The following is a 25,289-nucleotide window of genomic DNA, read 5'->3' as shown; positions in this document are numbered from 1 at the left end:
TATCATTATTGCTAGACAGAAGCAATGGTGGGGAAGGATACAGTTTCAAGCATTGTGTGGCATGGTGACACAATGGTTAACACCGATGTCTCACAGCCCAGGAACCCCGGTTCAATTCTGGCATTGGGTGACTGTCTGTGTGGACTTTGCATGTTTTCCCCATGTCTGGATCGGTCTCCTCCAGGTTCTCCGCTTACCTCCTACAAACCAATGATGTGCAGGGTAGGTGGATTGGCCATATTCAATGCACGGGGTTAGGCGGTGGAGTGGGCATAGGTAGAGTGCTCTTTAGGAGGATCAGTGCAGAGCTGATGGACAGAATGGCCTTCTGCACTGTAGGGATTCTATGGGATTTCATTTGTGCTTCTGTATCTGAGATTGAATAGTGTGGTATTACCAATGTAAAGGTAGGCTATTTTTGTTGGATAGATTACAGGAGACAACATCACATTAGTTGCCAGTATGTCCGCACTCACAGTGCACCACCTTCCCATGCCATTTGGAAAGAAAATTACTCGATTGTACAATTCCTTTCTGTATGTGTTTTATTGCGAGGCGATCGACAAGGCGGTGCTGAAACACAACAGAGGTTTATTGAACTAAAACAACTATATACACTGGACAGCACAACTACTACACAAGTCTTATTCCCATGACTCCCGGGCTAACTCTGACCAAGCCCAAACAGCCCGAATCACACCCAAACCCCTGACAGGCTAACCTTCACCTGCTCCGGCCGCATAGGCTTTGGGCCCATCACGAGGCCCTCGAAAAATCGCCCCATAAGTATCGCCGCGTTACAACATTTCTCCCCCCTTAAATTCCCCTACAGATCCCTGAAATACCAAAACAGAAAAACTCTTACTTACAGTTATATCCAGACAAAGAGAGTTATAGTGAAGGAGCTCAAAACAAACGCCAGCCCATTAGCAACTCAGCCGGGGTAACCCCAGTGGTGGTATGCGGGGTTGAATTGTACAAGAGAAACAAGTTTACCAAATGGAGCAGGAGTGGTCGTTTCTTCATTGATGCTTTGAAAGTTTGGACCTCTCTTACACCCAGCCCATTTGATGTGGGGTGGTAGAGGGCTGTCCTTACGTGTTGGATTGCAGCGGACTTAATGAAGAGTTGAAACTCTTCTGCTGTGAAGGCAGTACCATTGTCTGAGAAAAGCACCCCAGGTAGGTCGTGAATGGCAAAGATTTGGTGGCTGCTAAAGTGGTTCAACGTATAGGCTGGACATCTAGCTACTTCGAGTGGGCATCTATGACAATTAAAAACATCATACCTAAAAAAGAACCGGCAAAGTCTATGTGGTGTCTGATTGACAGACATTCCGGCCACTCCCAAGGGTGTAAACTTGCTGCAGGCGGAAGGTTGTGTTGAGACTGACAGTGGTCGCACTGATTGACCATGTTTTCTGTGTCCTTGTCGATTCCTGGCCACCAAACATAACTCCAGGCCAGTACCTTCATTTTTAGTTTGCCCAGGGTGACCACTTCTTGAAGAAGAGGTTACCACCCTGAGAGTGGCACTCTTACTCTGCAATTTCACAGGAGGATCCATCTTCACAAGTGATTTCATCCCTATGTTGCATAGAGGGCCTCTGTTCTGACTTTTCAAATTGCCAGGCTGTACGAACCATCCCTTTGATTATTGACACCACAAGTGTCTCTGTTGGTCCATGCCTTAATGTGGGCAGATTAAATAGGTAAAGTATGGAAATTTAGAGCCTGGGCATCTCCTTCAGAGTGGGAGGTTCAGAAATTGTTTGTGGCAATGGAAGCCTACTTAAGCATTCGCATTTGATATCTGGGTTCCCCGTCAATGCTGAAAGGTTTACAAATAAGCAGCCAAGAGCAGCGCCCATCTTTGCACTTGGATGAAGCTATTGGCGGGATGGGTTTATCTTCACAAAAAATGCCAAGTAATGAGAGTGAAGTGTTGGCCATAACAGATCAATTACATTTCTTTCCGACATAAATGTCAATCTGGGAATGCTTCTTCTCAGCATCGGACAGTGTTCTGGATGTGAAGGCGACAGGCCTTTCCACACCACCTTTCATTTTGTGTGAGAGTATCACGCCAATGCTGTATGGTGATGCATCGCAAGTAACAACAATGGGTTTATCTGGGTTGAAATGGTCATGACTGCAGGGCCTCCTTAACTTGATCATAAGACTTTCCTCTGGGAATCTTCCCACTTCCAACGTTGGTTGTTTTTTAGCAGTTGATGCAGGTGTGCCAGGATGGTTGATAGGTTAAGCAAAAAGCAGCTGTAATGATTGACCATCCTGAGAAAGGACATCATTTCCAGAGCACTCCTTGGGTTTCGGGACCCCTTTTGTTGACTTTATCTTATTTTCGAGGGGGTGGAACCTCTTTGCATTAGCTCTGAAATCTAAATACTTGACGTCTATCATCCAGAAATATGCTCTTCTCTCGCTTTAGCCGAATACCGGCTTCTTTAACCTCTTGAGGACTTCTTCCAAATTCACTCTGTGTTCCTCTGCCCCGTCCCTGGGACATTGTCCAGCTATACAACAACCTTCGGAACTGCCTGCAAAAGGCTGCCCATTGTACGCTGGAATATCTCACAGGCCGGTGAGATACCAAAAGGCAATCTCGTATACTGGAACAAGCCTTTATGATATTTATGATAATGAACTTCCTTGACTCATTTTCCAGCTGAAGCTGCTGGTACACATGGCTTAAATCTAATTCGATGGGCTTAAGACCTCCTGCCAACTTGCCATATCAATCTTCTATCCTGGATATAGCATATTTATCTACTTTAGCAGCCATGTTCACCGTCATCTTATAACCACCACAATTTCAGACTGTGTGGTCCGGCTTCAACACTGGTACAATGGGTACTGCTCATTCTGAAAACTGTACTGGAGTAATTACCCCCAGGTCCTCCAGATGCTTCAAATCCACTTTTTTATGTAGAGCATAAGGCACAGGTCTGGCGCAAAAAGATTTGGTCTTGTTTCTGGCTCTACATAGATCTTTGCTTTCACACCTTTGATGCATCTCAACTCCCTCTGGAAGAATCACAGAAAAATACAGTGCAGAAAAGGCCGTTCGGCCCATCGAGTCTGCACTGCCGCATGAAAAGTACCTGATCTGCCAATCCTAATCCCATTTGCCAGCACTTGGCCCATACCCTCGAATGATAAGATGTGTCAAGTGCTCATCCAGGTACCTTTTAAAGGTTGTGAGGCAACCCGCCTCTGCCACCCTTCCAGGCAGTGCATTCCAGACCGTCACCACCCTCTGGGTAAAAAAGATTTTCCTCAAATCCCCCCTGCACCTTCTGGTATTTTCATAGAAGCTCCTGGAAAACGCCAGCGGTGATGCTGAATATTTCTAACCATTCAATTGGCTTTTCTTCAGCCAATCACTCCCCATGAGGCTTGGTATCTTTCCCCTTGCAATGATCAATAGCAGCTTGGTTGACTGGTGTTGGTACCATACAGGTATTGATGCCGTCCCCAATATCTTCAGTGCCTCTCCAGTGTAGATGGCTAAGGTGGCAGATGTACTGCTGAGATTTACAGGCTACAGCCCACCCTGCAGGCACTTAAACCTTTGCTCACCCACTAATGTGCCAGCCGCCCCTGTATCAACCTCCATTTTGAGTGGATGGCCATTGATGATAAGGGCGATCTTAGTGGGGGGGGGGGTAATCTCACCTTGTTGAACTTGTATGCCTCTGATGTTTCTTCAAGGGTTCCTCAAGATTGTTGACTGAAGTCGGCATTACTTTTATTTGTGAACTTGAAAGTAGACTGTCTGCCTGTCTGTCTTGCAAATGGCCTTTCTTATTACATTTGAAACAGCTGAATTCTTTATATCTACATCCGTCCTTTGAATGTTCATCCCCACAATGGTAACACGCCTCTACGTCTTGTGACTGCCGATCGCTTTTCTTCTTTTCTGGTTCCGCTGCTCCCTCGCTTCGGGAAGATCACTGTTCGTCGCTTCCCGCCATAATTAGTTCACCTCAGAGTGCATGCTTTGCAATTCAAAAGCACTTTGCTCAGTGGTTTCAGTCTTTTGAGCCAACTCAACTGCTTTGTCCAAGGATATCTTGGTATCTTCCAGCAACTTCTTCTGAATATTTAAGCTGTGATCACACATATCAATCGGTTACGCAACATGTCGCTGAGAGAACTTCAGATTTCACAATGTCCCGACATTTGTCAAAATCTGACTACAAAAGCTGATACCATTTCACCCCGGACCTCTGATAACTGTATGAAACTTGTATCTCTGCATAATGATGGAGGGTCAGGGGTTAAAATGGTCACTCACTAGCTGATCAAAGGATTTGGAGCTCGGAGATGTTAAGCTTCACACAAGGTTTTATGTTTTTTGGGCTGCAACAGGAAGTAATATTACTTTCAGCATCTCTTCTGCTGTTATCTCATTGGCAGCGATAAAATATCAAAGCCTTTTGACATATTGGCCCCAATGTTCAACCTCCGGATCAAACAGATCAATTTTTCCGGAGTGGTTGAGTAGTCAAGGAAGAGTCTGGAAAGGAGAGTCAAACAATGGTTTATTTCCGAAAGGAAAATATTTACACGCCAAGTCCCAGCCGGAACTACTCTGCAGCTAGGCTTCTGTGACCAAAGAATGGAAGTTGAAAGAAAATTTACAGAAACATATTTTTAAAGCCCTGATCATTTTCCTCTGTGCTTGGCTCATCCTGGAGATTAATTGCAAACTGCTCTAGAATCCTGGCAAACTGCCTGGCAATCCTGGCCAATGATTACCCAGCCAGGCCTCTGGACTCTCACTTTCTTACTCTGTACCAAGGGACAGTGTTCCATTTTGAACCGGCTATGTGCTGGGTGAAGTGGTATTTGCACCAGTGGCCTACCCCGCTGTGGGGCCCTGAGTGGTTAGTGCTTGAATGGGTGCAGGCTCGCACATGAAGTGCGGGGCAGGTGGGCAAAATGGGTCAGGAAGAGTGGCAACTGAGGGACCAAAACCCAATAAGAGTAAGCAGCAGCCTCAGGACGGAGAGGAGAAAACTGAGGCTGGAAATTAAAAATAGAAGAAGCAAACAGCGTTGATCAGAGAGAGTGTGGACATCATTCTCATGCTTCCTTTCAACCTGTGTCCTTCCAGAGTGGCTGAAGTCAAAACCGATATTGAACTACATATGTCAGATTTTCATTCCAGTAAAATTTTTATGATAGTTTTTTTTGGCCTACGAAACGGTGGCTGCATTTCAAAAGTAGTTAATTTGGAAAGCACTTTGAGATGCCCTAAGACGCTAAATAAAATCTATCTTTCATATCGTACTGGCAATGCGTATGCCCATTAAGCCGGTGGGTGCTCGTTGCAGGTCTCCTCTGAACCTAAAGGTCAATATGTCTCCATTCGACACGGTGTTCCACAGACTGGTAGATTGACTTTAGCTTTTAGCCGTCACCGCTCATACCTTAATATCAGAGGAAGATGGTTTACAGCATGTCCACATGAAAGGCACTAACATGGACACCATTCTGTTCCCCTGCTGTTGATTATGAAGATTAAAGCCTTCTGAAACTCCAAACCATGAATATTACATGAAGCTGCTAATAGCTCATACCTCCTAGTCAGATTTCTGTCTGTTGCTGACAGAAATGCTGGGTCTTTCTTCAGGAAATTCTTACAGTCAGTTGACCGCATGCCTTTAAGTAATGTGCAGCGACTACCTTTTTGGTGTTGCCAAGTTAACCCCTACTGATCTTATTATCCCTGTTATTTTGCTTCATCCTGCAATGATTTTCCCATGGTCTCTAGGCAATCAGGTGTTTCATCTGCATCCTTTCCTGTGTTTGTACGAACAGAGTCCTATGCATCCTATACAGTAACTTGTTCATTCTTAAAGACCCCATTTGGCATCAATCCCACTGCAGTAACAGTAATGCCTCAGGAAGGCAGCAGATGGGATCATTATTGCTCGGAAGAAGCAATGGTAGGAAAGATGCAGTTGCAAGCATCGGGGTTGAATTTCAGCCAATTCTACAGTACCCCATGCCCCATGCCTCGTTTACATCAGCACATCTGTAGTTTGGATGAGGGAGTCAGTCTTACCATCTGTGGCTCAGATGGTAGCACACTTCCTCTGAACCAGAAGGTTCAAACCCTACTCCAGGCAGCGGTGTCATGGGAAACTTTGAGGTTCAGGAGCTCTTAAAAAAACGTGTTGGCCATATCATTTCTAAATCTACTATTGCGTCGTTTTTCTTTGTTTTAATCAGCGAGATCCCAGAAATCAGTAAGTAATGCTGTTTAAATATTAGTTCCGGTAGGTGATAGGCATTTTATTTTGAGCCGTGTGTTAGTTTGAATCATTGAACTTTAGCCTAGCTAGAATTTCATTATGCAACGTTTTACAGTTCGGGTATCCATTATCCAAAATCCTCTCGGTCGATTGTTCGGATTTCAGATAATTTTGGTTTTCGGATACTGTATATGGGACGGGGCCTACTTACAATAGCTGAAGCCTAGGGTAGCTATAGTCTGAAGTAAATAAAATGGCTTGAAAAGTATGATGTATCACTGAATTCAGGGCACCTGAAATAAGTCATGATCCAACTTGTAGGAGAGAGTTCAGAGTATCGATGTGGTCTGCTGGGTGGCAGTCTTGAATAGTTCTTCCAGCTTTGTCTGCCTATCAACATTGAGTTTTGTTTCGTATGTTTGTCTTTTATTTTATAGATTGACATTGGGCGGGATCTTCTACTCACCATGGCATGCTTTGTGGTGGCGGAGGAGGCCCATCATTGGCTGGCAGCAGGATCTTCCAGTCCCACCGTTGTTTCCCGTTGTTCGCAATCTCAGCCGCCGGGGAACCCTTTACGGGGAGGTTGGGGGTATCACTGTTGGTGAGACCGGGAGAACCCGCCAGCCGGATTGGCCGGAAGATCCCGCCCATGATTTCTTGCTTACTTATCAATGGACATTGCTCGAGTGTACCTATCAACCCGTCACATGTCTTAATAATATCATCTATGGGCATTTTCTCTACCGGGTTCACCCTGTCATCCTCATCATCACTGTTCTTATCATTTACATTTCATGATTCGAAAATTACCTTGGTCCATCGGCTGAATTCATGATCCCCCCCCTTGTGCTTGGAGATTTTAAATATTCTCTATTTCTTGTGGGCAGTTGTTACCGATTCTGACTGAGGTCTTCCTCCCTTCAGGGCAGGAGCGAGCACTGGGTAGGCCAGTGGGTCTTAGGTTGCTTTACTTTATAAGATGTTATCTTGCCAATTCGCGGCATCAAGAGCTGGACGTCAGGGGAGAAAAGAGAAAATATATGGAGGTACTAAACAGCGGCGACTGGCAAGCAATGCAGAGGTGCCGGAAGTGGAAAGTAGTTTTGGCATGTTGTTTCAATCTCACCTTCTGCAATTATTCTCGATCACCACACAAGCTTTACCTTCCAACCACACTTTCAGATCTTCGGCCATGTCAGGCACAAAACTCTGTTCCAAAGGCCGGCAGCGAGGAGTCAGCAACCTTCGGCTGCCTCCTCGGATCTTCAGAGCTTCTTTCAAGACCACTTTGCTTCTCCCTTTGCATCTCTTTCTTCAGCTTGAAGCATTTTTAAACTCTACTTTTGGAAGTTCTGGGATCATTCCCCAGCCCCCCTTGCTCTGACCTGCTCTGTGGGCCACTCCTGCTCAGGTGACCTGACTTCTGCTTTCACAGTGTTTGGCTCCTTCAAGCCTTTTTCTGCTGCGGATGCGCTCAGGGCTATTCCCTGGCCCAAGGAATGACAAAAGCCAGTTCACGCACAAAAGACCTGCAGCCTGCAGGAAAATGTAGTTCCAGGGAAACAGCCATGGCAGCAAGTTTCCAACATGTTCTTTAAGCCAGGGGGTAAAGCTTGGGCTTTCAGGGCTGTCCGGGGAGAGTCGGGGCTGTTCAGGGAGAGTTGGAGCTGTCCGGGGAGAGTAGTTGTCTGGGAGGAGGGAGGAGGGGCTGTTCGGGGGGGGGGGGGGGGGGGGGGGGAGGGGAGAGAGCCGGGGCTGTCCGGGGGAGGAGCAGGGAGTCCAGAGGGTGGGGTGGGGGGGAAGAATCGGGGCTGTACGGGGAGTAGTCAGGGCTGCCTGGGGAGAGTTTTGCTGTCCGGGGGAGTCAAGGGGATTGTCCGGGGGGAGTCGGGTTTGTCCGCAGGGATTCGGGGTATTTTTGGTAGTCAGGTCTGTCATTGGTCAGTAGTTGCGGTGCCAGAGTTATTTTTCCGTATGCTGCTGACTCCAGGGCTTAAGCACAAAATCAAGGCCGACACTCCAATGCAGTTCTGAGGGACCCCTGCACTGTCAAAGGTGCCATCTTTCAGATGAGACATCAAAGCATGAACCATGTGCTTACCTGAGTGAATGTAAAAAACCCAGTGGCACTATTTACCATTTACAATCCGAAGTGCCAAGTGGATGATCTATCTCCGCCTCCTCTGGCGATCCATAGTGCCGCAAATGCCAGTATTTTTCCAATTTGATTCACTCCACATGATAGCAAGAAGCAGCTGACGGCACTGGATACTGAAAAGGCTATGGGCCCTGACAGTATTCCAGCAATGGGACAGCACCTTCCCTGGGGCAATTAGAAATTGACAATAAATGTTGGCCTAGCTAGCGACACCCACATCCCATAAAAGAATAAGATTAATCATTTTAAAGAAGAGCAGAGGAGTTTTCGCCAGCTTCCTAGCCAATATTTACCCCTCAACCTCATGGAAAAGGATGATTTGCCTATTAGCATAAGGTTTGCTGAGGTGTAAATTGGCTGCTTCCTTTCCTACTATTGAACAGTGACTACACTTTTAAAACGTATTTCATTGGCATGTTTGTGACGTCCAGCTTGGTCATGAAAAGCTTTGTATAAACTCAAGTCTTTCATACGCAGCTGGTGATCCAAGTGTAAAATATAGAAACATTCCCTATCTGATATTTTGGAGCCCTTGCCTCACTCTATATATGAACTGCGTCCAAATCAAAGACACTTTACAATGTGTTTCAGCCTCTGGTTCACTTGCCCCACACATGCTCAGAAAGACTAAGCAGCTGGGATGGCCTTCCCAGCAGAATTGCCAAAGCTAGTTAGATGTATTCTTGGAAGCTTCATCCCTTGGACTCTCATCTCCGGCTGGCCCATTCAATCTAACTTTTTTTTTTCTCTCCCCATCGCCATTATTTATTTATAACCTACGAAAATGAAAATCAATTTTTCAAATGCTCTATGCATTGCTCTTGCATTGCTCGCGACAGCACCTAGGAAATTAATCTTCAATTCCAGGTTACATCTGTCATGTAGGAAACCTCAGTACCACCTGTCTGCATAGTAATGGAGGAAGGGCAACAGAAGCAAGAGGAATTAAGAGGAAAACATGGCACAAGATGACAAACGTCTTTTAACACATGCATTATCACTCAGTGCTGTCACTGGAGCGTGCTTGTTTTCCGTTGGTTTTCCATTCTAAAATGGGCAAATGATCCTGATAAATTGGGGGTATGTTCCTGTCAGCAAGATTGGCATAGAACACAGGCAAAAGGTCTGCGCAATTTCAGCGCAGTGGCTTTGAGGAAATTGTGGTCACTGCTTAATTTCTATTTGGAACAATCCCCTCTTCAAGCCCTCCTCTTGAGGCTGCATAAATTTGCATTTTACATGCGCCTTCACAAATTTCGTAAATGTTCACTAATGGGAGTTAAAGGGAGTCAGTCAGACTGCCACTCGTTCCTCTAAGTGGTTCCATTGCTGAATATGCCCTGTGGCATGCTACTAAACATGGGACAATGACTGGGTGACCTGTTGGCCGCTGTCAAATTGTGCAGAAATTAGTGTTAGGCAAAGGAACAAAATTTCATTGATTTCATAGAATTTACAGTGCAGAAGGAGGCCGTTCGGCCCATCGAGTCTTCACAGGCCCTTGGAAAGAGCACCGAACTTAAGTCCACACCGCCCCTATCCCCATAACCCAGTAACCCCACCTAACCTTTCTGGACACTAAGGGCAATTTAGCATGACCAATCCACCTAACCTGCACATCTTGGACTGTGGGAGGAAACCAGAGCACCCGGAGCAAACTCACGCAGACACGGGGATAACGTGCAGACTCCGCACAGACAGTGACCCAAGCCGGGAATCGAACCTGCGACACTGGAGCTGTGAAGCAACAGTGCTAATCACTGTGCTACCGTGCCACCCAAATAGGTCTGGATCGCTGCTCACAATGCCTGTTGGGTAACTCAGCTGAGACACGTGAGTTTCTCTGGATGTCAGGTGAGGAACAGATTGGGTAGGGAGCTGATTAGGCGAATTGTTCCTCGGTATGGGTCAGTGTGGTCAGGATAGGGAATAAAACGAATGTCAAGATATTGAGCTCGACCAGGCCACCCTTTCTTGATAGACTAAACCTTCTTTGCACTCTTCCTAATCCTTCCTCCCTCGATCACTCTGCCCCCACCCCCAAGGGTAGTAATAACTCTTCAGGGTGAAATCAATACACTAATGAGGATATGAATTAGGGAAGAGAAGTGGAGAGGGTGTGAATGTTTTGTTTATTTTTATTGAGGGATTAATGATTTAAAGTGTACACTTGGGGAACTGTGGAGTCTAATTACACACTCAATTATAGTGATGCACAATGAGCCAGCTTCATGCCAGCATTTGACGTTACTTCTGCCCCACAGCCTCTATTTAAACACATACCACACTTTGTGAACACACAACATTTTAACCTCAGGGTTAGAATCAAACAAGACTACCATCTTCACAATGTTCATTTAAATTTTTATTCTTAAAGTTACAAAGCCAATGCACAGAGGTAATGGACAAGGTAAGCCCTTAATCTATCTCATTGCCTGTTCCGAAAACCAATTCAAATTGAATCCAATTCATGGTCTATATCTAAACTGACAAGAAAAGACATTGCACCTCATCTTGGCTTGATCTGACACGTGATCTTACTAAAAGGTAATTTATATTGCAGCTCATTTATTGTTGTTGGAGACTCCACTTTAAGGATCGTTATTGTTTTGGCTGGGCCACGAAAGACTCCAGTATCTCCCCATTCTTTGCTGGGATGTAGGAGCCAGTAGCATTGCCAGCCTGTTGCTCCCACACCATATTAGCTACCCTTCACGAGACAAGGTTTGCATTGCATCAGTACTCAAAGCTCAGCTCCAGGTAAGGTCACCACTCTGATCATCAGTGGGGCGCATACTTCTGTCTTCCATCCATTTTACTGATCGTGACCACCAAAGATCTTCCTCCGCACTGGTGGGCTCTCTGCTACCTTACTGAGGCCAGCTATAATAATCCTACCATGACTGAACCACCCATTCAGTGCTGACTAGGAATCAAACTGGGGCCTTCCTGTTCTGCACCCCATACGTATCAACCTAGAAGGAGGAATTACATAGCATGTCACAGGATGCCCCAGAATGCTTCAAGGCCAATGAAGTATTGCTATTTTGAAGGGCAGAGCACCGTGATAATGTAGGAAATGCAACATCCAAATCACGCACAGCAAGCTCCCACGTGCAACAATGTAATAATGACCGGGTATTCTGGGTTTTTTGTCTGCTGATTCGAGGAATAAGTATTATTGGCTGGTACACTGGTGAGAATGCCCCTGCTTTACTTTCAAACAGTACCATCAAATGTTTCGGGTCCATCTGAAAGGGCAGGCAGTATCTCAGTCTGCTGCCTTATCTGAAGGACAGCACCTCCGAGAATCTGCAAACGCTGAGCAACAGGCTGAGAAGAGCTGACAGGTCAAAGCGAATTCCTGAGTAAAAGCCTCTATGACATGTAGAAATAAGTCATTACATTGAAATTTCAAAGGAGTGCAAGCTTGTTATGTAAGCTGTGGATCTTTTGATTACACCTCACGTTCATTCTCTTTATGTACATGAAAAGCTGAAGAGGTTTAAGCATCGGAGAGACATGATTTATTTGTATTGGTATATGAGCACATGCTTTGCTTTCACCCCCAAATGCTGTTCTTTCTCTGACTCCCCTGTACCCATGGTGTTCCATTAATGCAGGCAGGCTTCAAGAACACTTGGCTGCCTGTGTCAAATGCAGGTAGCTGGTGTGTATAAGAAGGCTCTGTTTGCCAGTGAGTACTTTAACTACCACTGCAGCTCTGGCTGAAAGTAGATGTGACATTATACAAATATACAGCATGTGAAGAGTTAATGTTATGTTAAGCCTAACCACTAGAGGGAGCTAAGGGACAGTACAATAAATTACACTGGCTCTTAAACTGAGGAAAGGAGATTAGACGAGCTGACAAAGTTAAGATTCATAGTGTATTACAGAGTTAAGATATAGTTATAATTTGTAGATAGTATTAGTGAGTGTACTTTAATTCTTACATGTATGTTTGCTACTCAGAATAAGTGTAGAACTCAAATTTAGTAGTGTCAATAAAATTAGTTTAGTTGTTCAAAAGAGCTATTGTATCTTTGTGATCACTACATCTTCCATCCTGGAAACCCCTCACAAAGGGGGGGGGGGGGAGGGGGGCGGCGATGGGGGGAGCATTCAGAAAGAAAACGGAGAGAGCACAGGCCCAACATGTTCCCTTTAGGGTAAAATGTAGGAGTAACAATCCCAGAGAACCTAGGATGTCAAGGAATATTCAGGATTGGATAAGAAAGATAAGAGAGGCTTTTCGTAGGTACAAAGAGAGCAAATCAGCAGAGGTCTTAGTGGAGTACAGAAAGTGCAGGGGGGAATGTAAGAAAGCAATTAGGAGAACAAAGCGGAGGCATGAAAAAGCTCTGGTGGGTAAGATTAGGGAGAATCCCAAGATATTCCATAAGTACATTAAGGGGAAGAGGATAACCAGGGAAAGAATAGGGCCCATTATGGAACAAGGGGGCAATTTGTGCGTGGAGCCAGATAGGGTGTTACCCGAATGCTTCACATCTGTCTTCACTCGGGAGAAGGAGGATGTAGGTACAAAATTTGGAGAGAGGGACTGTGAAGTTCTTGAACAGTTTGACATAGGGTGTGAGGAGGCAATGGAGGTGTTGGCGGGCTTTAAATAGATCTGGACGAATTGTATCCCAGGCAGCTGTGGGAGGCAAGGGAGGAAATTACAGGGGCTCTGACCCAAATTTTTAATTCCTCTCTGGACACAGGAGAGGTGCCAGAGGATTGGAGGACAGAAAATGTGGTTCTACCTTTCAAGAAGTGTGGTAGAGAAAAACCAAGGAATTACAAACCAGTGAGTCTCACAACAGTGATGGGGAAACTATTGGAGAAATTCTGAAGGAGATAATTAATCTCCACTAGATTTGATCAGGGATAGTTAGCATGGTTTTGTTGGAGGGTAGTCATGCCTAACAAATTTGATTGAATTTTTCGGGAAGGTGATCTGCTATGTGGATGGAAGTAGTGCAGTTGATGTAGTTTATATGGATTTCAGCAAAGTCTTTCACGGTTCCCACATGGGAGACTGATAAAGAAGGTAAAAGCACATGGGATCTAAAGTAATGTGGCAAGTTGGATCCAAAACTGGCTTAGTCATAGGAGGCTTTTATCCAACATAACCACCCAAGGATGGTGGTAGAAGGTTGTTTGTGTAACTGGAGGCTGGTGTCCAGTGGCATACCACAGGAATCAGTGCTGGGTCCCTTATTGTTCATGATATACATGAACAATATAGATCAGAATGTAGGGGGATGATAAGTAAATTCACGGATGACGCGAAGATTGAACGGGTGGCTAATAGTCAGGAAGATATAGCCGGATTGGTCAGATGGGCAGATCAGTGGCAGGTGGAATTTAACCCTGAAAAGTACAAGATAATGCATTTTGGAAGAAGTAACAAGACACGGGAGTACTCAATGAATGGCAGGACACTCGAAAGCTCAGAGGGATCTTGGGGTGCTTGTCCACAGATCCCTGAATGCGGAAGGGCAGGTTAATAAGGCAGATTTTTTGTTTAATGGGCAGCTGAGCGTGGTCAATCCGCCTACCCTGTACATCTTTGGGTTGTGGGGGTGAGACCCACGCAGACACGGGGAGAATGTGCAAACTCCACACGGACAGTGACCCGGGACCGGGATCGAAGCTGGGCCCTCGGCGCTGTGAGACAGCAGTGCTAATCACTGTGCCACCCCTAGGTTAATAAGGTAGTTAAGAAGGCATACACCAGGTACCGGGATGGCAGGGCAGTGAGTGGGGACTGTGGTTGGAGGAGATACAGGGAGAGAGGGGTTTTGTGACCCATTGCCACGGTTTGCTTTTGTATTTTTGTGAATATGTATATATTAAAAATGCCATCAATAAAATGTTTTTTTTTAAAAAAGGCATACACAACACTTGCCTTTATCAGTTGTGGCATAGATTATAACAGCACGGAGGTTATGTTGGAGCTGTACAAAACCTTGGTTGGGCCACAGCTGGACTAATGGGTGCAGTTCTGGTCGTGTCACTATAGGAAAGATGTGATTGCACTGGAGAGGGCGGAGAAGAGATTCACCAAGATGTTGCCTGAAGAGAGGCTGGATTAGCTTGGGTTGTTTTCCTCGGAGCAGAGAAAAGTTGAGGGGGGCCTGATTGAGGTGTATACGATTATGCGGGGTATGGACAGGGTGGATAGGAAGCAGCTGTTCCCCTTAGTTGAAGGGACAATAACAGTGTAGAGGAAATTTGAGGAAAACAAAATTCACCCACATGGAGGCGGTAGACAGCAATACACAGCCTGGGAGGGTAGTTAACGCAGGATTCCTCACAATCTTTAAAAAGTACTTGGATGAGCACTTGAAATGTTATAACATTCTAGGCTCTGGGCCAAGTTCTGGAAAGTGGGATTAGAGTAAATTTAGTGTAATTTTGTCGGTGCAGACTCATGAGTCGAAGGGCCTCTTCTGTACTGCATGACTCCATGATATCACCCTGGAGAGTGGGAGAGGTAGAATGCTCTGCAGAGAGCTTGGGCCGACTCGATGGGCTGAATGACCTCCTTCTGCCCTGTAAAGATTCTGTGATTCTGCTCGAATCTCCTCTGCGAAAGAAAGGGTAACGTTTTCAAAATGACCCTCCTGCAAAGCGAGGTTTTAAAAAGAATTCTTCTATATCATTTTTACTGTTTAAAACAAAAAATCAATCAACTTCTCTTTTCATTTCTTCGACTTGAGCAAGGAACGACCTTTGGATCAAATTTCCGGGTCGCAGCATTAGAAAGAGCTCCCAGCATGGCCCTTTTTATAGACCTTGGTTTAACAAGTGGTGGACGAACAGTGAATCCATGATTGAGCTGTCTACAGCAGCAGGACCACACGGCAATTGAGTAATAGCCTTTTGGAAAGCATAACAAACCAATTTGAACAAAAAAGAATGTGGCTGAGGAAAACTGAAACTGAGAATGTTATCCCTGGACATTATGTAGCTGAATGATTAAGAATAGCTTCGAGCAACTGTCATAAATTTGGATTTGAACGGCTCACTTTATACTTGCCGATTCAACTGATTCCATTTCTGGGCAACAACTTAATACAGTTTGAGAATGCAAATAACTAAACAGTCTATCCAATTTATGCCTCACCTTTTGCCAAGGGTAAATTTGGGTCTGTTTCTCTTGTTATGGTCTAGAGAGTAAATGTTGAAGTATTCCAACACTACCCCAGTCCTCGCCGATGTCACTTGCAGGGATGGCGCAGAGCAATAAGGAGCACGGCTGATTTCTTTGTTCCTGCTTCCTAATCCAGGATTTGAAAAGGAAATGAAAATCGCTTATTGTCACAAGTAGGCTTCAAATGAAGTTACTGTGAAAAGCCCCTAGTCGCCATATTCCGGTGCCTGTTCGGGGAGGCTGGTACGGGAATTGAACCGTGCTGCTGGCCTGCCTTGGTCTGCTTTAAAAGCCAGCGATTTAACCCTGTGCTAAACCAATCCCTAATTTAAATTATTAGAACACACCTGATCACTCCTCCCGCTCTGCTAACCTGGCAAAAGCCAGGAACACAAAATTCACTGCAGACGCCCCAAACCGACCATGCAGTATCCCATGAGGTCATTAAGAGAGCTTTGTGTGTTTTATATTATTTCCCTTCCATGTAATGAGGAGAATTTCTAATCAATTGAGAGGTTTTTTAAAATAAATTTAGAATACCCAATTCTTTTTTCCAATTCAGGGGCAATTAGCATAGCCAATCCATCTACCCTGCACATCTTTTTGGGTTGTGGGGGTGAGACCCACGCAGACATGGGAACAATGTGCAAACTCCACATGGACAGTGACCCGGGGCCGGGATCGAACCCGGGTCCTCAGCGCCGTGAAGCTGCTAACCACTGCTCCACCATGCTGCCCTATCAGTTGAGAAAGTTAGCTTTCATTTCGAATGATAGTTTTATTTATTGTGTTGCAAAGAAATAATTTTTTAAAAATTCATTGACAGTATGTGGGCGTCTGGCTAGACCAGCATTTAATGCCCATCTCCAGTTGCCCTTGAGAAGGTGGTGGTGAGCTGCCTTCTTGAACCATTGCACTCCCGAGGTGTAGGTGCACTCACAGTGCAGTTAAGGAGGGAATTGCAGGCTTTGGACCCAGCAAAAGTGACGGAACGGTGGTGCTATATTTGAAAGGTAGGATGATGAGTAACTTGGAGGTCAATCTCCAGGTGGTGGTGTTTCCAGGTATTTGCTGGCCTTGTCCTTCCAGATAGTAGTGGTCCTGCATTTGGAAGGTGCTGCCTAAGGAGCCGTGGTGATACAAAGCATCTTGTAGATGGTACACACACTGCTGTTCGTCGGTAATGGAGGGATTGAATGTTTGTGGGAGGGATACCAGTCAAGGGGGCTGCTTTATCCTGGATGGCGTTGAGCTTCTTTAGTGCTGGAGCTGCAGCCATCCAGACGAATAAAGAAATTGTCCATGAACAATGCTGCATGTGAGAATTTGATTCAGCCATTCTGTGCACTCTGACCAACAATCCTGACCTTCCACACATTGTTCTGGTTTCGACAATGATCAATGGTTCAACAGAAAAAAAACCTTTATATAGTGCCTGTCATGACCTCAGGTTGTCCAAAAGATATTTACAACCAATGAAGCGTTTAGGAAGTGTAGCCATCATTGTAATTTGGAAACAGGCCTGATGGTCGAGGTGGCACGATGGCACAGTGGTTAGCACTGCTACCTCACAGCACCAAGGACCCGGGTTCAATTCCAATCTTGGGTGACTGCCTGTGTGGAGTTTGTACGTTCTCCCTGTGTCTGTGTGGGTTTCCGCCTCGTTCTTTGGTTTCCTCCCACAGTCCAAAGATGTACAGGTTAGTTGAATTGGCCAAGCGAAATTGCCCCTTAGTGTCCAAAGATGTAAAAGATGTGCAGGTTGGATGGGGTTACGTGGTTACGACACTGGGCCTAGGTAGAGTGCTCTTTCGGAGAGTCGGTGCAGACTCGATGAACCAAATGGCCTCCTTCTGCACTGTAGGGATTCTATGACGGTTTCTGCACAGCAAGCCTGCAAAAGTAGAAGTTAAATGAATGATCATTGACGTGATTCAGCGACCGCACTGCGCCTGGGGCACACTAGATAAATAGCGGGAGAGGGCAAAATCGAGATTTGCACCAGGCGCGAACTATTTTGCAATTCACCCGGCCCGCCTCCAGATGGCGACTTCCAGATCACGCATTCATTTCAATCTCATTAACGAGATTGACGTCAAATGCAACGGCCTCCAGTGAATTGCCCAGCTCCACAGCAGGAAGTCACACAGCGTCGTTTCGTACTCCTTTTCAAAAACAGGAACCTGGCTCAATGGATACTGAGGGGAAGTGAGGAGGTGAGTAGCCAGTTCCATTTTCTGGCATGCAACTCAAGGGCACCGGAGCTGTATACCCGGTGCTCTGGGGGGGGGGGGGGGGGGGGGGGCGGGAGGGAACTCTCCTCAGGGGAGTTGGGCTTGGTCCGGGGGCTGAAGCTTTCCAGGTCTGGTGTCATCTCTAGGCCGGGGTGGTCAGGGGCTTTGCGTCCGTGAGGCCTTCAAGCCATCTTTAAATATTGTGAAGACCCATAACAGGGGCAAACATAGATGCAGCTCGTCTGTCCACCAAACACTTGCAGGACTGGGCCCTGCTGCAGTTCTATCCTCATATTCAATTTCACTCCCTTTGACTGTGAGCAGCCTCTAGCTTCACAGCTTAAGGCTATTTCAAATATGGAATTAGTTGTGAGAACACTTCACCCTCCTCAGCTCCCAAGTGCCTCCTCAAGGGCACACGTGCCATGTTTCAGAGGATGATTGCATTGAAAAATGAAATGAAAATCGCTTATTGTCACAAGTAGGCTTCAATGAAGTTACTGTGAAAAGTCCCTAGTCGCCACATTCCGGCGCCTGTTCGGGGAGGCTGGTACGGGAATTGAACCATGCTGCTGGCTTGCCTTGGTCTGCATTAAAAGCCAGAAATTTGGCCCAGTGTGCTAAACCAGCCCCTATTGCAAGTCCATCAAATTTTGATGCCTGAACAGTGTGCCTGTACTCTAGGAGCGTCAGCACCAGAGAGGCAGCTGCCAACAATCAAACACTAAAGAACAGGACATCACCGGTGTCTTCGAGGCCCAGGATGACGGGTTGGCTCATGGGGGACAAGGAACACCCCGTGATGTCATGGCAGATGATGTCAGTCCAGAGGCCTGAGACCTGATAAAATGAGACACAAGTTGCCACCCGTGCTGTCGTTGAGCGGTGCATCGGGCTGATGAAAATACAGTGCCAATTCCTGGACAACTCTGGTGGTGGCCTGCAGTGCATTCCAAAAACTGGCACAGCAACTGGGCAACATGTTGGAGGAGGAGCAGGAGGAGGCTGAGGGACACACGGACTCCTGAGGAGGTGCAGGAGGGCTGGAGGACATAGAACATAGAACATAGAGCATAGAAAATACAGCACAGAACAGGCCCTTCGGCCCACGATGTTGTGCCGAACCTTTGTCCTAGATTAATCATAGATTATCATTGAATTTACAGTGCAGAAGGAGGCCATTCGGCCCTTTGAGTCTGCACCGGCTCTTGGAAAGAGCACCCTACCCAAACTCAACACCTCCACCCAACACCAAGGGCAATTTGGACATTAAGGGCAATTTATCATTGGCCAATTCACCTAACCCGCACATCTTTGGATTGTGGGAGGAAACCGGAGCACCCGGAGGAAACCCACGCTGACACAGGGAGGACGTGCAGACTCCGCACAGACAGTGACCCAAGCCGGAATCGAACCTGGGACCCTGGAGCAGTGAAGCAATTGTGCTATCCACAATGCTACCGTGCTGCCCTTGAGAACAAATAAATCTACACTATATCATTTAACCGTAATCCATGTACCTATCCAATAGCTGCTTGAAGGTCCCTAATGTTTCCGACTCAACTACTTCCACAGGCAGTGCATTCCATGCCCCCACTACTCTCTGGGTAAAGAACCTACCTCTGATATCCCTCCTATATCTTCCACCTTTCACCTTAAATTTATGTCCCCTTGTAATGGTTTGTTCCACCCGGGGAAAAAGTCTCTGACTGTCTATCTATTCCCCTGATCATCTTATAAACCTCTATCAAGTCGCCCCTCATCCTTCTCCGTTCTAATGAGAAAAGGCCTAGCACCCTCAACCTTTCCTCGTAAGACCTACTCTCCATTCCAGGCAACATCCTGGTAAATCTTCTTTGCACCTTTTCCAAAGCTTCCACATCCTTCCTAAAATGAGGCGACCAGAACTGTACACAGTACTCCAAATGTGGCCTTACCAAAGTTTTGTACAGCTGCATCATCACCTCACGCCTCTTAAATTCAATCCCTCTGTTAATGAACGCGAGCACACCATAGGCCTTCTTCACAGCTCTATCCACTTGAGTGGCAACTTTCAAAGATGTATGAACATAGACCCCAAGATCTCTCTGCTCCTCCACATTGCCAAGAACTCTACCGTTAACCCTGTATTCCGCATTCATATTTGTCCTTCCAAAATGGACAACCTCACACTTTTCAGGGTTAAACTCCATCTGCCACTGCTCAGCCCAGCTCTGCATCCTATCTATGTCTCTTTGCAGCCGACAACAGCCCTCCTTACTATCCACAACTCCACCAATCTTCGTATCGTCTGCAAATTTACTGACTCACCCTTCAACTCCCTCATCCAAGTCATTAATGAAAATCACAAACAGCAGAGGACCCAGAACTGATCCCTGCGGTACGCCACTGGTAACTGGGATCCAGGCTGAATATTTGCCATCCACCACCACTCTCTGACTTCTATCGGTTAGCCAGTTCGTTATCCAACTGGCCAAATTTCCCACTATCCCATGCCTCCTTACTTTCTGCATAAGCCTACCATGGGGAACTTTATCAAATGCCTTCCTAAAATCCATGTACACTACATCCACTGCTTTACCTTCATCCACATGCTTGGTCACCTCCTCAAAGAATTCAATAAGATTTGTAAGGCAAAACCTACCCCTCACAAATCCGTGCTGACTATCCCGAATCAAGCAGTGTCTTTCCAGATGCTCAGAAATCCTATCCTTCAGTAACCTTTCCATTACTTTGCCTACCACCGAAGTAAGGCTAACTGGCCTGTAATTCCCAGGGTTATCCCTAGTCCCTTTTTTGAACAGGGGCACGACATTCGCCACTCTCCAATCCCCTGGTACCACCCCTGTTGACAGTGAGGACGAAAAGATCATTGCCAACGGCTCTGCAATTTCATCTCTTGCTTCCCATAGAATCCTTGGATATATCCCGTCAGGCCCGGGGGACTTGTCTATCCTCAAGTTTTTCAAAATGCCCAACACATCTTCCTTCCTAACAAGTATTTCCTCGAGCTTACCAATCTGTTTCACACTGTCCTCTCCAACAATATCGCCCCTCTCATTTGTAAATACAGAAGAAAAGTACTCGTTCAAGACCTCTCCTATCTCTTCAGACTCAATACACAATCTCCCGCTACTGTCCTTGATCGGACCTACCCTCGCTCTAGTCATTCTCATATTTCTCACATATGTGTAAAAGGCCTTGGGGTTTTCCTTGATCCTACCCGCCAAAGATTGTTCATGCCCTATCTTAGCTCTCCTAATCCCTTTCTTCAGTTCCCTCCTGGCTATCTTGTATCCCTCCAATGCCCTGTCTGAACCTTGTTTCCTCAGCCTTACATAAATCACCTTTTTCCTCTTAACAAGACATTCAACCTCTCTTGTCAACCATGGTTCCCTCACTCGACCATCTCTTCCCTGCCTGACAGGGACATACATATCAAGGGCACGTAGCACCTGTTCCTTGAACAAGTTCCACATTTCACTTGTGTCCTTCCCTGCCAGCCTATGTTCCCAACTTATGCGCTTCAATTCTTGTCTGACAACATCGTATTTACCCTTCCCCCAATTGTAAACCTTGCCCTGTTGCACGTACCTATCCCTCTCCATTACTAAAGTAAAAGTCACAGAATTGTGGTCACTATCTCCAAAATGCTCCCCCACTAACAAATCTATCACTTGCCCTGGTTCATTACCCAGTACTAAATCCAATATTGCCCCTCCTCTGGTTGGACAATCGACATACTGTGTTAGAAAAGCTTCCTGGACACACTGCACAAACACCACCCCATCCAAACTATTTGATCTAAAGAGTTTCCACTCAATATTTGGGAAGTTAAAGTCGCCCATGACTACCACCCTATGACTTCTGCACCTTTCCAAAATCTGTTTCCCAATCTGTTCCTCCACATCTCTGCTACTATTGGGGGGCCTATAGAAAACTCCTAACAAGGTGACTGCTCCTTTCCTATTTCTGACTTCAACCCATACTACCTCAGTAGGCTGATACTCCTCGAACTGCCTTTCTGCAGCTGTTATACTATCTCTAATTAATAATGCCACCCCCCACCTCTTTTACCACCCTCCCTAATCTTATTGAAACATCTATAACCAGGGACCTCCAACAACCATTTCTGCCCCTCTTCTATCCAAGTTTCCGTGATGGCCACCACATCGTAGTCCCAAGTACCGATCCATGCCTTAAGTTCACCCACCTTATTCCTGATGCTTCTTGCGTTGAAGTATACACACTTCAACCCCTCTCCGTGCCTGCAAGTACTCTCCTTTGTCAGTGTTCCCTTCCCCACTGCCTCATTACACGCTTTGGCGTCCTGAATATCGGCTACCTTAGTTGCTGGACTACAAATCCGATTCCCATTCCCCTGCCAAATTAGTTTAAATCCTCCCGAAGAGTACTAGAAAACCTCCCTCCCAGGATATTGGTGCCCCTCTGGTTCAGATGCAACCCGTCCTGCTTGTACAGGTCCCACCTTCCCCAGAATACGCTCCAATTATCCTAATACCTGAAGCCCTCCCTCCTACACCATTCCTGCAGCCACGTGTTCAACTGCACTCTCTCCCTATTCCTAGCCTCGCTATCACGTGGCACCGGCAACAAACCAGAGATGACAACTCTGTCTGTCCTGGCTTTTAACTTCCAGCCTAACTCCCTAAACTTGTTTATTACCTCCACACCCCTTTTCCTACCTATGTCGTTGGTACCAATGTGCACCACGACTTCTGGCTGCTCCCCCTCCCCCTTAAGGATCCTGAAGACACGATCCGAGACATCCCTGGCCCTGGCACCCGGGAGGCAACATACCTTCCGGGAGTCTCGCTCGCGACCACAGAATCTCCTATCTATCCCCTAACCATTGAATCTCCTACAACTATTGCTTTTCTATTCTCCCCCCTTCCCTTCTGAGCCCCAGAGCCAGACTCAGTGCCAGAGACCTGGCCGCTAGGGCCTGCCCCCGGTAGGTCATCCCCCCCAACAGCATCCAAAACGGTATACTTGTTTTGAAGGGGAACGGCCACGAGGGATCCCTGCACTTTCTGCCTGTTTGTTTTTTTCCCCCTGACTGTAACCCAGCTATTCTTGTCCTGTACCTTGGGTGTGGTTACCTCCTTGTAACTCTTCTCCATGCCCAAGAAGGAGCCAGAGGAAGGAGGACAGGCGAAGACAAGGGTCCAACATACCAGGAGGACTGGGGAGGTCCTCATTGTCTCCAGATTCTCCGAGGCTGTGTCCTTCAGCTCAATGTCTCCCCCATTTCTGACCCTTACCTCCCATTTCCCTCCTTCCCCCATTTTCTCCTTCCCCCCTTCCCCTACCCCCAATTTCCCACCCTCTCCTATTCCCCGACCTCCCCTCTATTCCCCGCCCTCCACCCCAATTCTCCTCCCCCCAATCTCCCCGATTCCTCCCCCATTACATCTCGCCCCCCTAATCACCCCCCCCCCCCCCCCCCTTCCCTGACCACCTAATGTCACCCCAGGGTGATGGGACAGTGTTGGCATTGTCGGCAGGTCATTATCCAAGGCAGGAGAGTGATGATAATTCGCTGTCTTTCTGCTGACAGCACGCTCACACCCATCCTCTGAATGGGGTCTGCATCGGGGGCTTCTGATCTTGGCCCACTATGCCTAGGAGGGGGCACGGTGGAGGTGGGGGACAGAGCGGAGGGCAACAGAGGCTTCACATGGAGGAGGTGTGACATGTTTTAATAGTGAATATTTTACTGTGACAGATTTCCATTCCCCCTAGCTACAGCTATGACTGCACCGTGCCCACTCAATGATCCTCACTCTTCTTGGTCTTTCCTGGTCCACTACTATGCCTAGGTGCGTCCCCAGGATGCACATCAGAGGTGGAGGGAGTCTGCTGCCTTCTGCACCCTGTGGCCTTTGATGCCCTTGGTGGAGGACCTCTGGAGGTCTGTGGGGGGGCACTTACCAGTGTCACTGGCGTTGCCATGCCATCCTGTTCTGCCTGTTGCCCTTGAGATGCGCCAGTATCAGGAGGGGGGGATTCAGAATAACTGGAGACCACCGTAGCCTTCTTGGTGGCTGGCCCTGGGTTGACCTCCAGCTCTTCCTCCTCTCTGACGGGACCCGTAGAGCCCTGGGCGACTCTATGGGATTGAAGGGTAGTTGGAGTGAGTGCCAGAAGCCTATGAGTCTTCTTGCGCTACCAGTTCTGACGGCTCACCATTGTCTACACCATGGGACTTTAACTTTCCAAATATTGACTGGAAACGCTATAGTTCGAGTACTTTAGATGGGTCTGTTTTTGTCCAATGTGTGCAGGAGGGTTTCCTGACACAGTATGTAGATAGGCCAACGAGAGGCGAGGCCATATTGGATTTGGTACTAGGTAATGAACCAGGACAGGTGTTAGAGTTGGAAGTATGTGAGCACTTTGGTGATAGTGACCACAATTCGATTAAGTTTACTTTAGTGATGGAAAGGGATAGGTATATACCGCACGGCAAGAGTTATATCTGGGGGAAAGGCAATTATGATGCGATGAGGCAAGACTTAGGATGCATCGGATGGAGAGGAAAACTGCAGGGGATGGGCACAATGGAAATGTGGAGCTTGTTCAAGGAACAGCTACAGCGTGTCCTTGATAAGTATGTACCTGTCAGGCAGGGAGGAACTGGTCGAGCAAGGGAACCGTAGTTTACTAAAGCAGTCAAAACACTTGTCAAGAGGAAGAAGGAGGCTTATGTAATGATGAGACATGAAGGTTCAGTTATGGCGCTCGAAAGTTACAAGTTAGCTAGGAAGGACCTAAAGAGAGAGCTAAGAAGAACCAGGAGGGGACATGAGAAGTCTTTGGCAGGTAGGATCAAGGATAACCCTAAAGTTTTCTGTAGATATGTCAGGAATAAACAAATGACTAGGGTAAGAGTCGGGCCAGTCAAGGACAGTAGTGGGAAGTTGTGCTTGGAGTCCGAGGAGATAGGAGAGATGCTAAATGAATATTTTTCGTCAGTATTCACACAGGAAAAAGACAATGTTGTCGAGGAGAATACTGAGATTCAGGCTACTAGACTAGAAGGGCTTGAGGTTCATAAGGAGGAGGTGTTAGCAATTCTGGAAAGTGTGAAAATAGATAAGTCCCCTGGGCCGGATGGGATTTATCCTCGGATTCTCTAGGAAGCTAGGGAGGAGATTGCTGAGCCTTTGGCTTTGATCTTTAAGTCACCTTTGTCTACAGGAATAGTGCCAGAAGACTGGAGGATAGCAAATGTTGTCCTCTTGTTCAAGCAGGGGAGTAGAGACAACCCCGGTAACTATAGACCAGTGAGCCTTACTTCTGTTGTGGGCAAAATCTTGGAAAGGTTTATAAGAGATAGGATGTATAATCATCTGGAAAGGAATAATTTGATTAGAGATAGTCAACACGGTTTTGTGAAGGGTAGGTCGTGCCTCACAA

The 25,289-nt window shown here is 46.6% G+C and overlaps 1 protein-coding gene across 4 annotated transcripts in view; it reads left to right on the top strand.

The window, feature by feature from the left end:
• The window catches only part of shdb (Src homology 2 domain containing transforming protein D, b), a 348,493-nt gene that overhangs the window by 312,424 nt on the left and 10,780 nt on the right, over positions 1–25,289 (top strand). The window contains exon 7 of one of the 4 annotated variants that reach the window (XM_072482745.1): positions 6,724–6,890. The exons of the other annotated variants lie outside the window; for them this stretch is intronic. Coding sequence (XP_072338846.1) covers positions 6,724–6,890 — 167 coding nt within the window. The remainder of the gene's footprint in view (positions 1–6,723; positions 6,891–25,289) is intronic. 4 annotated transcript variants of the gene reach the window in all.

This window comes from Scyliorhinus torazame, chromosome 18 (assembly GCF_047496885.1).
Source record: "Scyliorhinus torazame isolate Kashiwa2021f chromosome 18, sScyTor2.1, whole genome shotgun sequence".
Lineage (NCBI taxonomy): Eukaryota > Metazoa > Chordata > Chondrichthyes > Carcharhiniformes > Scyliorhinidae > Scyliorhinus > Scyliorhinus torazame.
The sequence above is the reverse complement of the archived record's forward strand: the minus strand, read 5'-3'. Positions and strand labels throughout refer to the sequence as shown.